The sequence below is a fragment of the Bombus flavifrons genome, chromosome 10, assembly GCF_040668555.2.
Source record: "Bombus flavifrons isolate JBK064 chromosome 10, iyBomFlav1_principal, whole genome shotgun sequence".
In the NCBI taxonomy this organism is placed as follows: domain Eukaryota; kingdom Metazoa; phylum Arthropoda; class Insecta; order Hymenoptera; family Apidae; genus Bombus; species Bombus flavifrons.
The window spans coordinates 9,855,250-9,873,693 of record NC_138451.1 but is presented as its reverse complement, the minus strand read 5'-3'; the positions used below and the strand labels follow the sequence as shown (position 1 = coordinate 9,873,693).

The window sequence follows — 18,444 nt, the reverse complement described above, 5'->3', positions numbered from 1 at the left end:
ACTTGTATAATATTCTATCGATAGAAATTTCCAAAAAATTAACGATTACCATATCTAACAATTGAGTCAAAAGTTAACAAATTTACAATTAGAGAAATTCTCCCTTAAATTGAAGAAGGAATTCTTCCTCTATTTCATCTTTCGATATTTAAATGTGTGTGTATGTAAAGTTGAAAACTGTTCGGTCTTTCTTCCCAAAAGGATCTTTCTCCAAGAACAAACGTCTTCTTCAAAAATATTCGATAAATCTTCAAAATAGCTTACGGTAATTAATGTTATCCATTATTTGTGTTATTTCAAAGATTCAACCAAGTGCGGCAAGTCTGCAGCGTCACCCAAGTGTGGGCAACGTTTTAGCGAGGACGTCGAGCTTTGGAGCAGGACCATTTTCTCGACAGACGAGTAGCAACAGTAGCAACGAAAGTGAATCGTCAATGGTTTCTCGACAATTATCTGTGAATACTAGTGGACAGAAGCAGGCCGAAGGTTTACCAAGACAAGCTTCCAGTGTGACTGGAAATGGTGTGTTAAGACAAGGTTCTCAAGGATCGTTGCTAGAACAAATAGCGAGCCAGGCGAAGGATTTGGTCCGTGAAACTAAGAGACAGAGCAGCCAGGATGGAATTCTTGCTCAGATGGATAAGGTATCTTTGTGGCTTTGAATATTGTGAATATTCGGAAATCATGGAATTTTAGATGTTATAGAATTTGATTGAAGAGCGATCACGTTTAATGCTTTTTACATTTTAATAATGTCCATGATGGTTTAAAATTCTAACAGAATGGTTAATGATTTATACGGAAAACTTAGGGCTTTTCAGATTATTATTGCTATTCTCATCATTGCCTATACCTTTTTATCGATAATTTAAGATTCTTCCGATAATTTAAGATTCTTCCGATAATAATCATACCAGCCGCAAATACTTTTGATATTAATTACAGTACAATTACCTTATAGTTTATTTTCCTTGAAAACTTTCAATAATCTTTTTTTATATACAATTGCAGCTTCTTTCTTTTTGTTTTACAGTTGAAACATCAGGCGAAGGAGAAGATTACAGAGGCCGGTGAAGATAGTCTCTTCGCGCCATTGGAACAAGTGAGTCTTTATCTCAAAACATTAATTATAATATTTAAATTAAGCGATATAATTATAATACTTAAATTAAGTAGAAAATATTGAATTTTTCGTTTAAATATTAAACAGTTGACGCAACAGACGAAGAAAGCCATGGGGGAGGCAACGAAATCTGTTCAAGAAGCTTCGAAGAGCGCTTTGGAAGCTAGTAAAACTGCGGCTGGAGTCAGCAAAAATACATTCGATGATTTAACGTACGTAAGCAAGAGCACTTTTGGAGACTTGACAAAAAGTGCCAAAGAGGTTGCTGCGAAGAAAGGTTTACTCAAGGTACGCCACATTATTATTAATGATACATTTCTTCATTTCTTTAAATTTGGAAATCTTTTAAACTGATTCATTCACTGGGTTAATCAGGATCTCTCTTTCAAAATGTTTCTAAAGAAACTTTGAAGACACTTCAAAGTTCCAAAGAAATTCCCAATAAATCTTATAACAATAGCGCAAATACTTGAAACAAACTTTAAAAGTTTATGGATACGGAGAATATACGCTAAATAAGAATATTAAAAATAAAAAGTTTCTTTTAAAGGGAACTGAACAGTTTAATTCCAAGTGAAAGAATTGTCTTTCAAAATCAAAATTCTAAAGAAGAAATTTTACGAAATGAAATTATTTAGGGCCTTGGCGATACGCAGCATTCACCCCCATCGCCTCCGGGAATGTTGCAACGAAGAGATTCGAGTAGCACGCAATTGGTCGCTTCGGATAACCGCGGAGGGCGCCGGGAAATCGGACGTGATTTTTTCAGCAATATTAGTAGTGATTTAAATGGCATCGCTACGCAAACGAGCAACATGTTTAGCGATCTGTTTGGTACGTTTAATCTCTTCTTTCTTATTTATTCTACAAATACAATACAAGAAGATATACAAAAGATAAAAAATATATAAAATAAATCTTTTCAATTCATTTTGTGTAGTTCTCTTTTTACACTTGTAGGTAGTAAAAGTAGTTCTAGTCGAAATACCGGCTTCCCTCAGTCCCAAAAGGCGGATAAGAAGACACCATTACTCGGACCTTTCCCTAAAAGTATTTATTATCCTTTTTCAATCTCGACTAATTGAAAATTAATTTCTGACTCTTTAAATTGTTTCGTCTTATTTAGGTAAAACAGGATTGGTCGAACGCTCGTCATTGATAAAACACTCGACGAATAAAGCTAATCAGGAAGATATTCAGAGGATGCAGAATGCAGAGAGATCTAGTACAAATAGTGACAATCAAGCTTTCCTGACGGATGTAAGTTTTTTCGTTTATTAATATTTATTTTGCTATATTACCCAGGATTAGAATCAGGATTCAATTATAAGAGAGACATTTTATGAATTTATATCAGGTGGTGAACCAGGTGATAGCCGGCGAAGGCGTTGGTTGGCTAAAACTGAATAGGCTGAAGAAACTAATGGAGGATGAGAGCTATCGAGATCTGGTGGTGACGAAACTGAATAAGGGTCTTCATAAGAAGATTAGTCCTGATGATCATATCGACGATGTGGTGAGTGTAATTTATACAAAACCTTCATGATGTATATATATGGTCATAATGTCAATTTCAACATTCATGAACTTCTCTTCGTTCCGCTTTTTATCAACAGTGTATCTCGAAACCAGTTTACAAGGGAATGCTAAAGTGCCTTCAAGCAGTGGCTCACGGTCTTGGACACACTTACAATAACTTCGGTTTAGGTGGAATGGCGTCAGTCTTCCAGCTATTGGAGATTGCACACACTCATTATTGGAGTAAGGATCTTTCAGAGGGTGGTTTCGATAGTTCACTAATGTCTCAAGTATGTACCATTCGTTATAAATTATCTACCTTGCTTCGTGTTATCAATGTTATAATTCAATTCTTTCTAATTCTTTACGACTCCTCCAGGCATCTAGCCCATTTGGCAGCAGGGAAAATTTGAAGTCTCCACAGTCTCCTGTACAGCCCGAATTTTCGAAATCAGGTAAAATAGAACACGATAAATTGAACTCAAAAGACTTGAAATTTCAGAAATTCCACTTAAAATATATTAGTGATTCACTTAATCATCGTTAGGATCTTTTCAAATAGAAAAATATAGAACGACGTGAATTTTAATATATCCCATGTTACATTATAAATTACAGTCTATTAATATTCCAAGTCTGAGTTGATTCTAACACTGTAAATATCCTTTGATTGAAGATACGTCTCAACTTCATTTGGATATGTCACACGGCCACGCACCACCGGCCAACGAAGGGAGCCAATCGACGACGGACACGTTCTTCGATGTGTTCACGAAAAAAGGAAAGTTCCTCAGCAGGCTAACGTCCTTCGACTCTGAGGTAAAAGCAACGAGTTCCGTCAGAACGTTACCTCGTGGCATACGAAGGTAGCAAAGGTGTTTTTCTCTACATGGTCTCACTTTCTGTCTACATTTCACGTGTACAGTCCGACAACTATAAAGCTTACCAAAACTATTCTTACAGAATGTTTCGTTTCCCTCGTACGCTTTCATGTATAGTATTTTATATTCTAGATTTTTTATATATTTTTTCTTCTTTTTTATTGCAAGCCATATAGAAAGATGTACAAAGAAGATATTTGATTTCACGGAAAATGTTTCTATTTTCTATGATACCTTTTCTCTTGATTAAGAATTTTAGAAGACCGTAGATCAATCAAATGTATTGAATTTACTTATAAGTTAAACGCATTGATGGTTTCGAAGAATTCATACATATTTGAAACGACATAGGACACAAAATTATTAAACATTTGAAAGCGTAGGTGAACGAAAGGCTCTGTAGGATTAAACAACGACGAAACAGTTGTTGAAATTAAAAATTCCTATGTATTATCTCCCTACGATGGACAAATGGGTGTTGTTTCCGTTAAATACACAGGTACACATAATTGCATGAGAGATTGTTATACTTAATATTGTCAAACGATAAGTATTGCCCAAGAATAGTGATCAGTAATACTAATCCACGAGCTTAGAGGAACACAGCGCACTACGAGAAATAATTCAGAACTATAATACATGAATATCAGACCAAATAAAACTTATGAAAATTCTTTATACACCTAACATTTCGCATAAACAATAATAAAATACCATATTTTTCCTCCAACAGTTAATATACAAATTTAATATTCGGAGTTCTCGCGAGATTGAAAAGTCCGTAAATCTTTTAAATTGATTTGCAATTGTTAATAATAAATAAAACAAAACTTAAGATAAGAGAAAGAAAAAAAAAGTTGCAAGTAGTAAGTGTGCTATATAGAGGCGTCATGTGTTTTTAGAGTGGGCGGGGAGGTGGAACAGGAAGCAGCGAAGCTTTATCCACAGACGGAGGTAGCATAATCACTAATCCTGCTTTTCGGCAAGCGCACCAGGCGTCTTTCCGAAGCACTGTCTCTGATAGCGAGGTCGAACAAGGCAATGTAAATTGATCACTAATTAGTCTTTTCTTTTTTTTTTAATGTGCTAATTAATATAGAATATTTTAAAATAGTTGTTAGCAAAACCGAACCAGGTTTATCCAGATGAACGACCTATGAACTTATGCAACAACAAGCCTCTATATTACATGTAGTGTACATATAAGGTGTGGCATCAATTAATCACCATGATAATATTTGAGCCAGTTTTGATAGTATAATAAAAAGAGTACTTCAAATGAAAATTTATTGATTTTAATCTAAATACAATTCAACGCTGTGACTAAAATCTCATTTTCTCTTTATTCACAGTCTACATTACATAAAATTATTAATTGGCCAAATTGGTGTGTTGTTAGTTACTTTGAAGAAACGTTTAGTTCGTTTCAAAAAATTAATAATTAATTTTTGAGAAATGGTCATTCTCAATGATCTTCCCTCCAGAAGAACGTTGTCTAGACAAAACAAATATTCTTAGATAAAACAAAGATCAACGTAACATAACTTCGGTTTTTTTTTACGAATCAAAGATACTCTTTTTTGTGTACCCATAAAATTTTTCATTTAATATCAATGAACTTTGGTTTGAAATATTTCTTTGCTAAATTATCCGAACGAGTTCAAACATCGTGGCAATTAATTTGTGTCACACTCTGTATGTAAAATATGTAGCTAAGAAAGTTTTATAGTTTAGTATATAGAGTTCGTACATAATTCTAGTTGAGAGTCGATGGAAAAAGAACGCAGAGCTTGTGCAATACTTGCATTTTGTCAAAGTTTGCGAAACATTGAATTACAATGGATCATTTGAAAAGAAGATAAAGTTAAGATTAGTTAAAGAGAGCGGTAGTGAACAGCATGTTCTGCATCTACAATCACTAGATTAACGTTTGCACTAATGAAAAGATGAAGCTTTTGTAATTGCTGTTAGTACACGATGAAACACACGATTAGCTTTCTATAGTTAAGAAAGTTGTGTTTGATGAAAATTAGTCATTCTTTGGGAATTTTTTGGCGGAGAAGTATTCCACTACTTTCTACTCTTTCTATTAAATTAATATTCTAAATTAATTACCTTTTCTACTAAAGGGAATTAATTATGTATATATACTTTATAGAAGAAGAATGTTAACAAATTGAGTTGTGTGTGTGTCTATATTTCTTTATTTATACACTTTGTATGTACCTGAAAAAAATTGGCTTGTAGTATAAAAATATCTTACTGAATATACAACAAATCGCGGAATTATCTTTTACAGTTTTCCTAAAAACAATTCTTAAAGAATGTCTAATTCGTTGTGCGTCAAATTAAGCGGCCATTTAAGTAAAATACAAAATTAACATGTATAACACTTCGTCGCTTGAAAATACTCCTTGTTACAGTAGTGTCACTGCACTGAGATATTAAAATTCGCGTAGTTTTCTATTGTATGATCCTTTGAAGCTTCCCTTTAATCGTAGATAAGAATAATCAAGCTTACCTATTTGAGAAAACTTTAGACAAAGATCGACAGCCTTGATCGATTTGACAAACAACGAATAATAAGCTTTGGAGAAACCGTTTAAAAATTCTTACATTACATCATGATTTCAGTTTTCAAGACAACCGAAGCAACGAACGGGAAGTGTTTGGTCGAGCAAGTCTTCCTTGAGCACCGGTTTCCGGTACCATGGAGGAAGCTTGGTACCAACCATGGCTGCTCCTAGTCCAGAAGCTGCAAGAACTTATTTATTCGAAGGTACGGTATCACTAAACCTGTCAGTATTAGATAAATAAGTATTAAATAAATAGGTAAATATGAATCTCTATTTAGATATCTCTTCTTGCGAAGTTTACTCTCAATCTATCAATATTTCCTGTATTTTCTTAAATAAAATTGACTATACAGGTTTACTGGGTAAAGAAAGATCGTCGCTTTGGGACCAGATGCAATTTTGGGAGGATGCCTTTTTGGACGCAGTGTCTCAAGAAAGAGACATGATCGGCATGGATCAAGGTCCTAGAGAAATGATGGAAAGGTTAGCCTCTGCAATAAAGATGATAGATAAAGATTTCGGATGGAACGCTTTCGGGCATAATATAAACGTTTCATTTTGCATCCACATTCAGGTATAAGAATTTGAGCGAGAGCGAAAAGAAACGACTAGAGCATGACGAAGATAGACTGCTGTGCACCCTGTTGCACAATTTGACGGCGATTTTAGTGATGCTGAACGTGAATAAGGATGAAGTGAAACGGAAAGTGAGGAGGCTATTGGGAAAGAGTCATATTGGTCTGATCTACAGTCAGGAGCTCAATCAACTTCTCGACCAAATACACAATCTCGTAAGTAGAATATCCATTTTCCTAGTTGTATAGTGTAATATCGGAATATATATTAAAGATGTAATTTTTCCCGATTAATTATAATTTATTAATAATGGATTGAAAATACAGATATTAGTTAGACAGAAAAGACGATGTTTGATTAACAGGAAAACTAAATGCAACGCTCGTATTTACATCAAATAACTTGACAACTGTTTGGTAACTCTCTCTCTCTCTCTCTCTCTCATTAGCAACTCTAACACTCGACAACACTCACAACTCAACTCTAACGTCTCTATGCTTCGACGTCTCGATCAACTCTGCTCTTCGCAACACACTCGCTTTTCGACTCGCATACTCTGACCTCTCCGTCACCTCTCCTTGAAAACCGAAATCGTCTTTTGTTCTAACGCTGTTTATCGTTTTTCTCATACCTCTGCAAGAACTAGGTCACTTTAGTCACATAGGCGCTCTTAGATGTAAACAAACCACAAAGGACGACGTACACGGTGTTTTCTAATTTCAGCCGATCTCCAATCAAAGCTATTCTACGATATTACAATAGTAAATTATTAGAAATTCTAAAAATTCTCTAGAATACCAAAGAATTTGAAATATTCCTTAGAACGATGGAAAAAATTTCAAAGATTTCATGGGACATTAGAATGTTCTAAGGATTTTATGAAGTATTGCAAAACGCTGAGAATTTTTTTAAAAGAATTTTCTTAAAGTAATAAACAAACTCGAGGACTTCTTAGAGTACTGGAAAATTCTAAAATTTTTCTGAGGTACTGAAATATTCGAAAAAATCATTAAAACCTTGAAACATTTTCAAGGACATTAAACAGCTCAAAATCTCTTACGGTAGTAAAGAACTTGAAAGAGTTTTAGATCAAATTCTAACAATATCGAAGAGTCCTACAAAGCTTTAAATAAAATTCTGCAAGATTAAATCCTTGCATCGAAGAATTCGAAAAATGTACAATGTCAAAAAATTCTATAAATTTCCCGGAGCGTAAGAAAATTCTAGCTAAATGGTGTTTCACGTTTCAGTATGGGAACGATATAGATTTGAAGCCTCTGACATCCAGACAAATGCATCGTCAATCTTTCACCGTGCACGCTGGAGTCGATGCAGAAGGTGATCTACGATTTCTCGAGGTACGCCACGATGGGCTTGTCCTGAGATCTGTGAACGGCGTGATCGTGGAGCGATGGTGGTATGAGCGTTTGGTGAATATGACTTACAGTCCGAAGAACAAAGTATTGTGCCTTTGGCAGCGAAATGGCGGGCAAACTCAGCTGCATAAGTATTATACTAAAAAGGTACGCAGTGTATAATGTTACAAATTCAAAGAAAAATTTCAATTCATTTTTTAATTTACAGAATATATGTAGAGGATAGTTAGTACGTGAGGTTTAAAGGACGAGATTGCTCGTTGTTGAAACCGTCGAATATATTTAAAATAATAAATTAATGTACAGCCGTATACGTGAGTCGTTAGTGCAAAGTATAAATAACAAAACAAAATCGCAGGGGGTAAAAACTCGTTAATGCTCGTCGCGTAATTCGATAAAGACCCGTAAGATACTCGGAGATACTCTAAATACTGTTAGATACACGATATGTACTGTGTGTACTGTGTGAAAATTTGAATTCGTCTTGATTCGAGGGTTGCATATAGCGGCGATATTGTTTTGCCCGGAGTTTGATTATCATTACATTTCTGCGTCAAGGCTGAGTCAATGTCCTGAGGCAAAACAAGAGCATGAGTCGCTCTCGACTCGCGTCGTCCTTTGACTTCTGTGCCGCTACAAATACATACAATAATTTAAAAATAAAATAAAATTCGTGGGATCAAACATTTTTACTATGTAGAAATAAATATTCTTATATCGCTATATAGTAGAAAATTTTGATTCTATATATAAATATAAATATTTTATTCCTATGTATATCAATATCATTATTCTATAATTAAATCGTTTATAATGTTTCTTATAAATTGAGAATTGTTAAATAAGTGTTCATTCACTGTGTGACCAAACTCATTTTCTAATTGATCCATAGCTAATTCCTTCTAAATCGAGGACCCTTTAATAGTTTAATACTTCGTTGTTATAGGTCTCTTTTGTTAACGATGACCTTTACAGTCCCCATTTGTCTCCAATAAACAACAAAATAAAGCGTGTAATGGATTTAACGCGTGGCCACTCTTGTAACTAACAAGCGATTCATATTGCTTAAGCATTTCTGTTCATAAATATTAGGATACTTTCTGGTATCATAGATACCTGAGGAGATAGCTACTCAAATAACGATCTTAATCATCTTTCATGGTCACTTTATTGTCGCAGAAGCATGGAAATTATATTATGGATATGTACACGCCTGATCGTTAACTAAGATGTATATGTAATTAAGCTTTACAAATCCATCTATTGTTATGATACAAGTAGTATATTCAGAGGATATATTACATATATTAGATATATTAGTATATTCAAAAATTCGAAGTGGTTTGTCTCATACACTTTTCGATTACATTATGAAACTAACCACTCAATTAATTAAATCCATGATATAGTAAATATTCATAATAGTAATAATAAAGGAAAATAATAAAAGAAAGTTATATTTTCCTCTTTGTATCTAACTTTCAATCACTTAGAAAACAAAATTTTTCAGAAAAATTCGCTAAATGTGCAAAAGAAAGTGAAAAAATTGAGTTATAGGTAAATAAATTAATGAAACAATCAATTTTTAGTGCAAGGACCTATACTACTGCATAAAGGATGCAATGGAAAAGGCAGCAGCCCGCGGCCGTGGAGTGAACTCGGGTATCGAACTCGGCGGCGAGTTTCCAGTTCAGGACATGCGCACCGGCGAGGGTGGGCTCCTTCAGGTTTGCATGGAGGGCGTGGGTCTCCTCTTCGCGAATAGCAAGGTATGATTCGCACCCAAAAGCGTGCACCAAGCGTTCATTCGTTTCGAAACGAAACTGCAAGAAGAATGGAATCTTCGAACTTTTAACCGGTTGTTGCAAACACCTGTTTTCCTATCTCTATCTCTATCTATCTATCTTTTCTTTATACATTGTCCAATTGTTCATGTAATGTTGAAAACGCATCCAAAGTTTTCCACCATTCTATTGGGTATATTATACTACTATATTATATCCGTCCCTTTATTATCTATAGCGAACTTTTTTACTTATATCCACTACTGTTTTTTGACTATATACGATGTCATGTCTTTTTTTGGCGATGTTACTGTCTCGACTATAATATGTTCCAACACAAAGTATAATCATGTATTTATTTCAGCGACCGAAAAATACATATGCAGTCTGAGAATTTGTTACGGGGGTTAGTTTGTTAAATTGCCTCGATTCAATTTTGTAGAATTAGTAAAAGAGAAATTTCGTTCTATTGAGCGAAGGTAGAATTGGGGAGCTTTCTAGAAAAGTCCGGGTTAGTAAGGTAAAATAGTGGGTCTAGTTCGAATTTTTGATAATGTTTTTAACGTGTTTCAATCAATATATTGATTATATGATTCTTAACTCGTCGTTTGGACTAACGATTTCTTCAATAAAATGACCTTTTTATCTAGAGAATCTCTCATATTCTTGCGAATAACTTTATTTTCGTTAAAAATAAATTTCATATCATACTTAAATTTCCAAGGATTAAAACCCATCAACAATAACTTGTATTCATATTCGAACATTTCAAACATTTTTACAATATAAAATTTATGTCTTATCTAAAAGTAAAATCGTCACCTATGTATTATGTTATAGATCCTTTTTTCAAAAAGCTTCTCAATTAATGTCGAAAAAGAATTGGTAGTCAAAGAGATTAGTTCCTTCAGAAAATGAAAGAATTGAATCGAGGCGAATGTTAGGGGAGCAAACCACAGAAGCTCCATCCCAGAACCACCCCTCAAGCCCCTTTTATTCTTTATACTCTTCCGATATTATTGAATCTTCTCTCTGTGTATTACTTTTTCGTTCCTTTCTTCCGTTTTATTGCATTGATGCAAGGACCACTCAATATTATCTCCCATTGCTAGCCACCACGATCTGCTTAATTTTGTATCTGTACGTATTATTATATCTTTACCGACTCTTATGTATGAGTTTGTGAGGTGTACGACGATCAAAATAGGATCACACGAAGCTCTGACCGCCTAAAGAGAAATCTCCCTTTCGATTCAGAAACTTTTTCTCTCACGAATCCTTCCTCGTCGCAGGAACGAGAATAATACTTACATTGTATTGTAATATGTAATTATATGAAAGGGGAAATTAGAATCTTTTTTCAGGCTGCTATAGTTCGAAACACGAGACAAATGTCACACATACGAGACACATGCACACGAGGGGGACGAATGGGACCGATGCGATGATGGAAGAGCAGAGGGAAGATCAAGATGTTGATTTAGTTCAATTAATCCAGATATTATTGACACATTGCCGACCAATCGAGGAAATCTCTCATTTCGTTTAACGACATAATAAATAATAAAGTTAACCTAGGTGAATCGGTAGGATTCATGAAAAAAGGTAATCTTGTCAACATTTATATTTCTCTAGATGAGCAAGAAGATATATTAGGAACTTTGACTTTTTATTGGCTCGATAGAATTTAATTTTTCGTTGTTTTTCATTGGTCCAATAGATCTCAATTATTTTAAACATGATATTCACACGAAATTATAGTATTACTCAAGATATCGCAAAATAATTACATCTTCAACTAAATTATGAATTATTAGAAAGACAGATTAAAAGAGCACACAATGGAATATTAGAAATATCAATATTCTTGGCATAAATCTTTTAAAGACATAAAACAAAGACATAAAGGCTATTCTGGTGAAATATAATTTTGACAAAGATTGTTTTAATACATTAAAAGATTTTTCATTCTATAACAAATCATAAGCATTAAGTACATGTATTACTTCTGTTAGATCTGTTGTATTTCATTTATATTAGATCATATTTTATAGTATTGGCTCCATCATTTATTGAATCCCATTTCTAATGATTGCAATGGTAGATTATTTAAAAAGACGAAAGATTTGACAAGATCTGCCTTTGTTATGAATCTCATAATTGTTAACATGTGAATTCGAAGATAGTATCGCGTGATAACCATCATATAGTGACTATATTATAGTCAAGCATAATTCACGTGGTCGGCAATGCATTGACCCTTTGCACTCCGAAATTTTGCCTAACATAATCATAAAACATAGCAAACTTAAAATTTTTACAGTAAAATTATCCGAAATCATAAATTTCGAAAGGAAGTATATCTCTTCCCTTTTCCATATTTTATCGGTGAGAGTAATTTAAGAACCAACGTTCCCATTATGAATATCGCTATATCGACACCAGTGGAGTACAAAGGGTTAAAAATAACAAAAACCTAATAATTAATCATATATTCATACGATAACATACTCATACACGCTATTAAAAAAGAAAATCGTAAAAAAGCAAAGAAAATAATTCTTCACACAGGACGAGCAGCCCCTGACACTCTGGTTATCATGATATTCTATCTATCTCACTGAATATTATATTGATATTTATTATACATTATATCTGTTTATTTCTATATATATTTATATATACACTTGGGTATTTAACATTTATTATGTGGTAATTGTATTTTACATACTGACAGGGGTACTTTGATATATATACAACATATTTACACGTATATATAAATTATCGGTCATTTTGTTGGGTAATATTTTCGTTCAAGCGTTAATCAGTGTTTTCTTGCATGGAGCTCGATGTGCAGCTGCAGTCTCTCTTTTATCTGTATTATAATCATATTATATATACATTTATCATACATATACATTCATATAGGAGATAAGGGTTAAAAAATCTATAGAAACTTGTCTTTGATTATATATATATATACTATTCTTATATATATATACATCTATCATAATTTGTATTGAATGTTGGATGCCATTATATTTTTCTCTATTAAGTCTAACGATTTGTTTCTGTTTCTATCATTATTTGTCGTGGTCATACGTGAGGAAAGTCTATTCGCAATGAAAGAGAAAGGAAAAAGAAGAATGAATAAATTAATAAAAACAACAAAGAGTTAATGGATAATCAATTATAATGAAGAAAAAGATAATTATAATGATTGTTTACGACATATCAAAAGAATTCAATTGCAAAGGAGAAAAGTGTAACACAAGTATGATGAAACGTTCGTCAATGATCACATCTCGATAATGATATTTCGGAAATTAGTACACATGAAATATGTGAATGATCATCGATAGACTTTCCTCAGCTTGGGGAACTTTTGAGATGGTCCTTGAACAATGAACAATCACCGCTGATTTTTTTAAAAATTGGCCATGACGTATTAGGTAATAATCTCATAGCTGTATTATCATCGTATACAACTGAGCCCTGAGATAATAATCAACTTTTTTAATATTCTAATTGAGTGGACTCTATTATAATTAATTGATTGTTGGCAGAAATTTAATTTTCTGTTTTTCTGTTTTCTGTTTTCTTGTCCTGTCCGTCGACATTGCCCCTGGGCTGGGCATACACAGGATTTCGAGGTACTAATCAAATTAAATCACTGTTTGTTATATGAACTCAGTATATTAATTATAATCAGTGTTGGCCGTGTTCCGGAAATGCTTCTTTATCTCACCATTACTTTTAGCCGTATTATTATTATTAACCATATATACTATTATCTACTACTTACTACTACTACTACTACTACTACTACTACTACTACTACTATTACTACTACTACTACTACTACTACTACTACTACTACTACCAGTACTACTACTACTACTACTACTACTACTACTACTACTACTACTACTACTACTACTACTACTACTACTACTAGTACTACTACTACTACTACTACTACTACTTACTATACTACTACTACTACTATTACTATTACTACACTCTTAACCAATGCATTTAAATTTAACTGATTTGCTCTGTCTACCTTACTGTTTTCCTCCCATCGATCGGTGTTAGCTGTGACATACACACATCTATGTATGTATATATATTACACATAGAAAGTACATATATATACATACTTATATATTTATATGTTCCCTATATGATATATATTATCTATAAAGCATACATATGTATACGATATGTGTTTATATATTTATATAAGTTTCATAATTTATATATCTATATAAATGTATACAATATACAGAATTATGCAGAACAGTGTCTGCTGCATTTCAATATTTGAGTCCAACCAGATTGTCCTTAGATGAGAATATTATTTGTGAGTAGTGTTTAGTGCAACCTGTAGAGCAATGTTTTGGTGCACTCAATGCAACTATATATATACATACATATTATGTATATTATTTTTCACCATATAGCCTTCTACGTCTTGTCCCATATGTCATGGGACACTCCGTATATTAACGCCATCCAGTATTTGTTCTCTATGCGCCAGTATGTTTTGCATTCATGTAAATGCATTCAGAATGAATTGAAAATTGTGGTACAAATGTGGTACCGACGTTACTATGATTCAAAATAGATCTAAATGATAAAATAAATTTTTCTTATAAAGCTTCACCTTTTCTAGAAAAAATTATATTCAAAATTAATTTGGCAATATACATTGTTAATTGCATATCTCTTTTTATATACAACAATTATAATAGTTTTTGTATATAGTGTGATATTATTGTCTCGAATGAGAGAAATAGACATGATACTAATAATTTTTAGCAACAAAGCAATTATGTGAAATGTCTCCATTGATTTTCACAGTAATATTTAGCGGAAGCTTCGTATGATAAAATGTTATTCTGTAATTTTGATTAAAATTGAATCATAGAATATTCAGTATCCCACTTTTGCCATAAATTGTGGTACATCGTGTATATCGAAATTTACCGAAATATAGACAAGAGGAACGAATTTATACAATTTCTGGTACATTTCATTTAATTAATTATTAGTAGTGAAATGATACAAATTAACATTATTAATAAATTCTCTTACATAACAGTAAGAAGTTTAATGATAAACCAAATAGAATTGCAAAACGGAATTTTATAAATTACAAATGAATTGGAAAATTGCAAGATCATAAAGTTATAAAATTGAAAAGAATCTGCTTGTATGACAAAACTCCAATATTTAATACGACTAGCCATTTGTCAATCCATTAATACTCTTAATTAGTAAATCATTGTGTAAGAGGACCTTGCTACTGGAATTGGCGAAGATAAATCAGAAGAAGAAGAGGGAAACGATCGTCGCGGTATATTAATTCAATAAACGCGTAGTTGGAGCATAATAATGATAATTAGGTTCTGAGAAGGGGATCTGTGAAGTGCTTTTGAAATCGTGTTGCGTCAACCTCAAGGTCAATCTGTGGTAATTAAACATTATCTATATTCTATACGGATATGCGTATTTCCTTAATTTATTAATTTATTTATTTAATCCTCGTAAATTAAAGTCGTATGATATTTTTCACGCCTCCGAAGAAACTGATAATGAATGAGGAACTTATTGCACTTTAAACTGTTCCAGATATTTGGAGAAGTATTTTTAGTTTATTACATTTGATACGGTTATTGCTGCGATAATTATAACTGACAGCAGTAAATATTTATATTTGCAAATATTATGTAGACGAATATTCAAATTATATAATTCACAAAATAAATAAATAAATAGGGTGTGTAGTAAATAACAAAGCAAAGAAATGGTAAAGTATCAGAAGTAAATCATTAATTATAAGATAATCGTTAGAAATCATAATTGAAAGTGAAAAATCGCAACTCGATTTCAAAAATTCATTTCGTACCCACCTATCAAAACACATTCTAAACAAGTAATAAAAAGATTTCGGAGTACGGCCGTAGAAGCATATGTTGAACTATTATAGTAACAAAATCATGTAGTAATACTCGTAGCGCCAAAAAATTTATTTTTTATGGATTTTTTAATTTTCGCGCAAAACCGGGTGACAGACACAACTGTTAACAGAGAAAAGAAAGAAAGGGAATAATATAAAACATTATCAACAGGACAGTTATCGTTGAAATTACGTATCATCATTTGTTTTCTTTTTTAATCGAAAGGCTACTTTTCGTTAGGGACGAATAATAGAGATGAATGTTTATGTACGTCTCTAGGGAAATTTGAATGCACTGCATGAATGAGTAGTTCTCGATATATGTACGATAGAAAAAAGTCGCCCGCTTTTGCAGAACCATCTATTAAAACCACTCTCACGTTGCCAGTTATGTAGTAGAGCAATGGTATCGTGCTATATAGTGATGTCTGATTTGATGAATGAAATTATCACAATTCGTGAGAAAAGCAACTCGAAAATAGCCCGACACAACACCTTCTTCGACCTCCATACACATACACACATCATTACACACATACATCTATAACAGTGTTCTTTAAACTTTGATAACACTAGTAATCAATTTATTTCTCAATTTCTTAACACCCTATATAAACAAAAAATCAAAACGAGTAAAGCTTTTTCATTAATCTGCAAGTCTTTGCAGATGTGCTAATCTACTCGATAATTTTTCAAAAATATTTTAAATCAACAGAGATAAGATACAGAATATTCAACTTTGTAAGCAAAACTTATTCGATTATTCTTGTAATCTACAGACTTCTTTAATATTCTTCCGAATATAATAAACTCCTTACCACAAAATACACTAAATAATATTCTTAGAATACAATACAATACAGAGGTCATTAAAACATGATTGTAATAAAAATTCAAAGTTATTAACATCGTCAAATATGACAGATGTTCCGTTTTCTCTATTTTCTACTAAATTATAGAATTTTTGAAAATTGGGTTCTCCAATACAACGCTTGTTAATGAACTATACAATGGTATAGTATATATTTTGTATTAATACATTGTACATAACTGCCGCGAGTATAACAGTGATTGCGTATATGTATTTATTATTGACTTTAGTCGACGCTTATACCGAAGAAATTATATTATATAATTATATTATAATTATATTATAACAATATAATAAGTTTGAAAAGCACTGTTCTACAGCATGCTACCGCTGTACACGATGTTTCGATCCTGTGGATCTCAGACACAATAAAACTACCCCTCTAAACACCATCATTCGCGATCACTCTAACCGATCGATCTATTGATCGATCGCATCCTAACTGTGCATCATTGGACAAAAAAAAGAACCCAAAAATAAAAAAAAAAAAAGGAAGAATCAACCGGGCCAAATCCCAATATCTCGTGCATTTTAGATATACCAATACCAATTGCACATATATAGCAGATTTATCGACGCCGAGCAATCTCGATGACATTTATACATTTTTTGATAAGTTTAGGCCATCTCCAGAGTTGCCTGCCTGCCGCTGAACTTCTTAAAAGAAAAAAAGAAATATTTTTTACAAAAAATATTAAAAATTCGCTGTACGATTAATTAGACGCTGCTCTCTGTGATATTTCTGCTTCAAAGTTTTGAACCGTTTTTTCACTGTTCACCCAATATAATCTCGCTTCTTTTGTGCGCCTTGTTGCAGTAGGAAATGCGACCAGCCGCGGCCAATACTCGCGATTATCCAGCTTTTTCAGGCCCGCTTCCTTTATCGAACTCGAGCCGCTAAATGGATGACTTGGCTTTTAATTAGCGGAGAAAATGATGCATGGTGTGTGCAGCTTTATCGTGCTAGTTAATCCCTGCATGCTAGTCGATACGATCGTTTTTGTTATACACGAATCAGAAAGAGTTCCGTAAGAAATACGTTTCGAAGAAGAGAACGTTTTTGAAAAGAATGAGGAACTTTTAAATTGATATAGTATAATGACGAGTAATTGAATTAATATGTGTTTTCTAAAATGATCGATAGATCGTGAATCATTACGAGTTTATGGGAAATTTCAAGAAACTAAAATGCGTAGAATACACATTATCGAAAGTATATAGTACACGTTAGAATATTTGGTAAGTGAAAGAAATCTCTGTCGATGTCTTATTTCGGAGAATTTATTGCTGAGCAAATATGAAAGAAAATCTTTCTAGAAATTTAAAACGAGTTAAAAGAATAGTATTTCTTTCTATCTAAATACGAATAAAAAATTGAACGATTTTATAGAAAAATTTTGATTCGAGTATACCTGAACGTGCATGAGTTTCAAAGATGGTTCATTTGAAACCAGTCACACAAGTAGACTTATCGAGACACTTATGTTCGGAGAAAAGTTCGGTGACAGAAAGGAGCTAACGAGAACCATTGTTTTAAAAGAGCGTACTTGAATAGTTTACTTGTACCGTAAACTTTTCTCTTTGATGTGTGTTTAATGATGTACGGAATTGAGATAAAAGGAATAAAGAAAGATTCAGATTAAGACAGTGCCAAGTTTCATTGTTGATGGATGGAACAATGAAGTTTGGTACCGTTGGGGAAGAAATATCTCTGTAAATCCAACAGTTAATACGATACAATAAAGAAAATCGGAAATTCCTAAAAATTGCAACG

The 18,444-nt window shown here is 32.8% G+C and overlaps 1 protein-coding gene and 1 long non-coding RNA gene across 16 annotated transcripts in view; one reads left to right on the top strand and one right to left on the bottom strand.

Annotated features, from left to right (window-relative positions):
* Nucleotides 1-18,444, top strand: part of Rab3-GEF (Rab3 GDP-GTP exchange factor) — a 43,270-nt gene that overhangs the window by 16,149 nt on the left and 8,677 nt on the right. For 7 of the 15 annotated variants that reach the window (XM_069121394.1, XM_069121392.1, XM_069121393.1 and 4 more), the window contains 17 exons: nucleotides 303-644; nucleotides 1,034-1,102; nucleotides 1,211-1,411; nucleotides 1,762-1,957; nucleotides 2,084-2,173; nucleotides 2,250-2,383; nucleotides 2,481-2,639; nucleotides 2,740-2,931; nucleotides 3,021-3,096; nucleotides 3,318-3,460; nucleotides 4,425-4,565; nucleotides 6,157-6,301; nucleotides 6,452-6,581; nucleotides 6,673-6,889; nucleotides 7,925-8,197; nucleotides 9,640-9,819; nucleotides 13,479-13,487. In XM_069121394.1, coding sequence (XP_068977495.1) covers nucleotides 303-644; nucleotides 1,034-1,102; nucleotides 1,211-1,411; nucleotides 1,762-1,957; nucleotides 2,084-2,173; nucleotides 2,250-2,383; nucleotides 2,481-2,639; nucleotides 2,740-2,931; nucleotides 3,021-3,096; nucleotides 3,318-3,460; nucleotides 4,425-4,565; nucleotides 6,157-6,301; nucleotides 6,452-6,581; nucleotides 6,673-6,889; nucleotides 7,925-8,197; nucleotides 9,640-9,819; nucleotides 13,479-13,487 — 2,697 coding nt within the window. Of the gene's footprint in view, nucleotides 1-302; nucleotides 645-1,033; nucleotides 1,103-1,210; nucleotides 1,412-1,761; nucleotides 1,958-2,083; nucleotides 2,174-2,249; nucleotides 2,384-2,480; nucleotides 2,640-2,739; nucleotides 2,932-3,020; nucleotides 3,097-3,317; nucleotides 3,461-4,424; nucleotides 4,566-6,156; nucleotides 6,302-6,451; nucleotides 6,582-6,672; nucleotides 6,890-7,924; nucleotides 8,198-9,639; nucleotides 9,820-11,185; nucleotides 13,455-13,478; nucleotides 13,488-17,487; nucleotides 17,614-18,444 lie in introns of those variants that run through there. The other 8 variants (XM_069121403.1, XM_069121391.1, XM_069121398.1 and 5 more) reach the window with 6 other exon arrangements.
* Nucleotides 2,756-3,431, bottom strand: LOC138183946 (uncharacterized). The gene is made up of 2 exons (XR_011174198.1): nucleotides 3,294-3,431; nucleotides 2,756-3,069 (listed from the first exon to the last, which is right to left on the bottom strand). It is a non-coding gene; the product is annotated as an uncharacterized LOC138183946 (long non-coding RNA).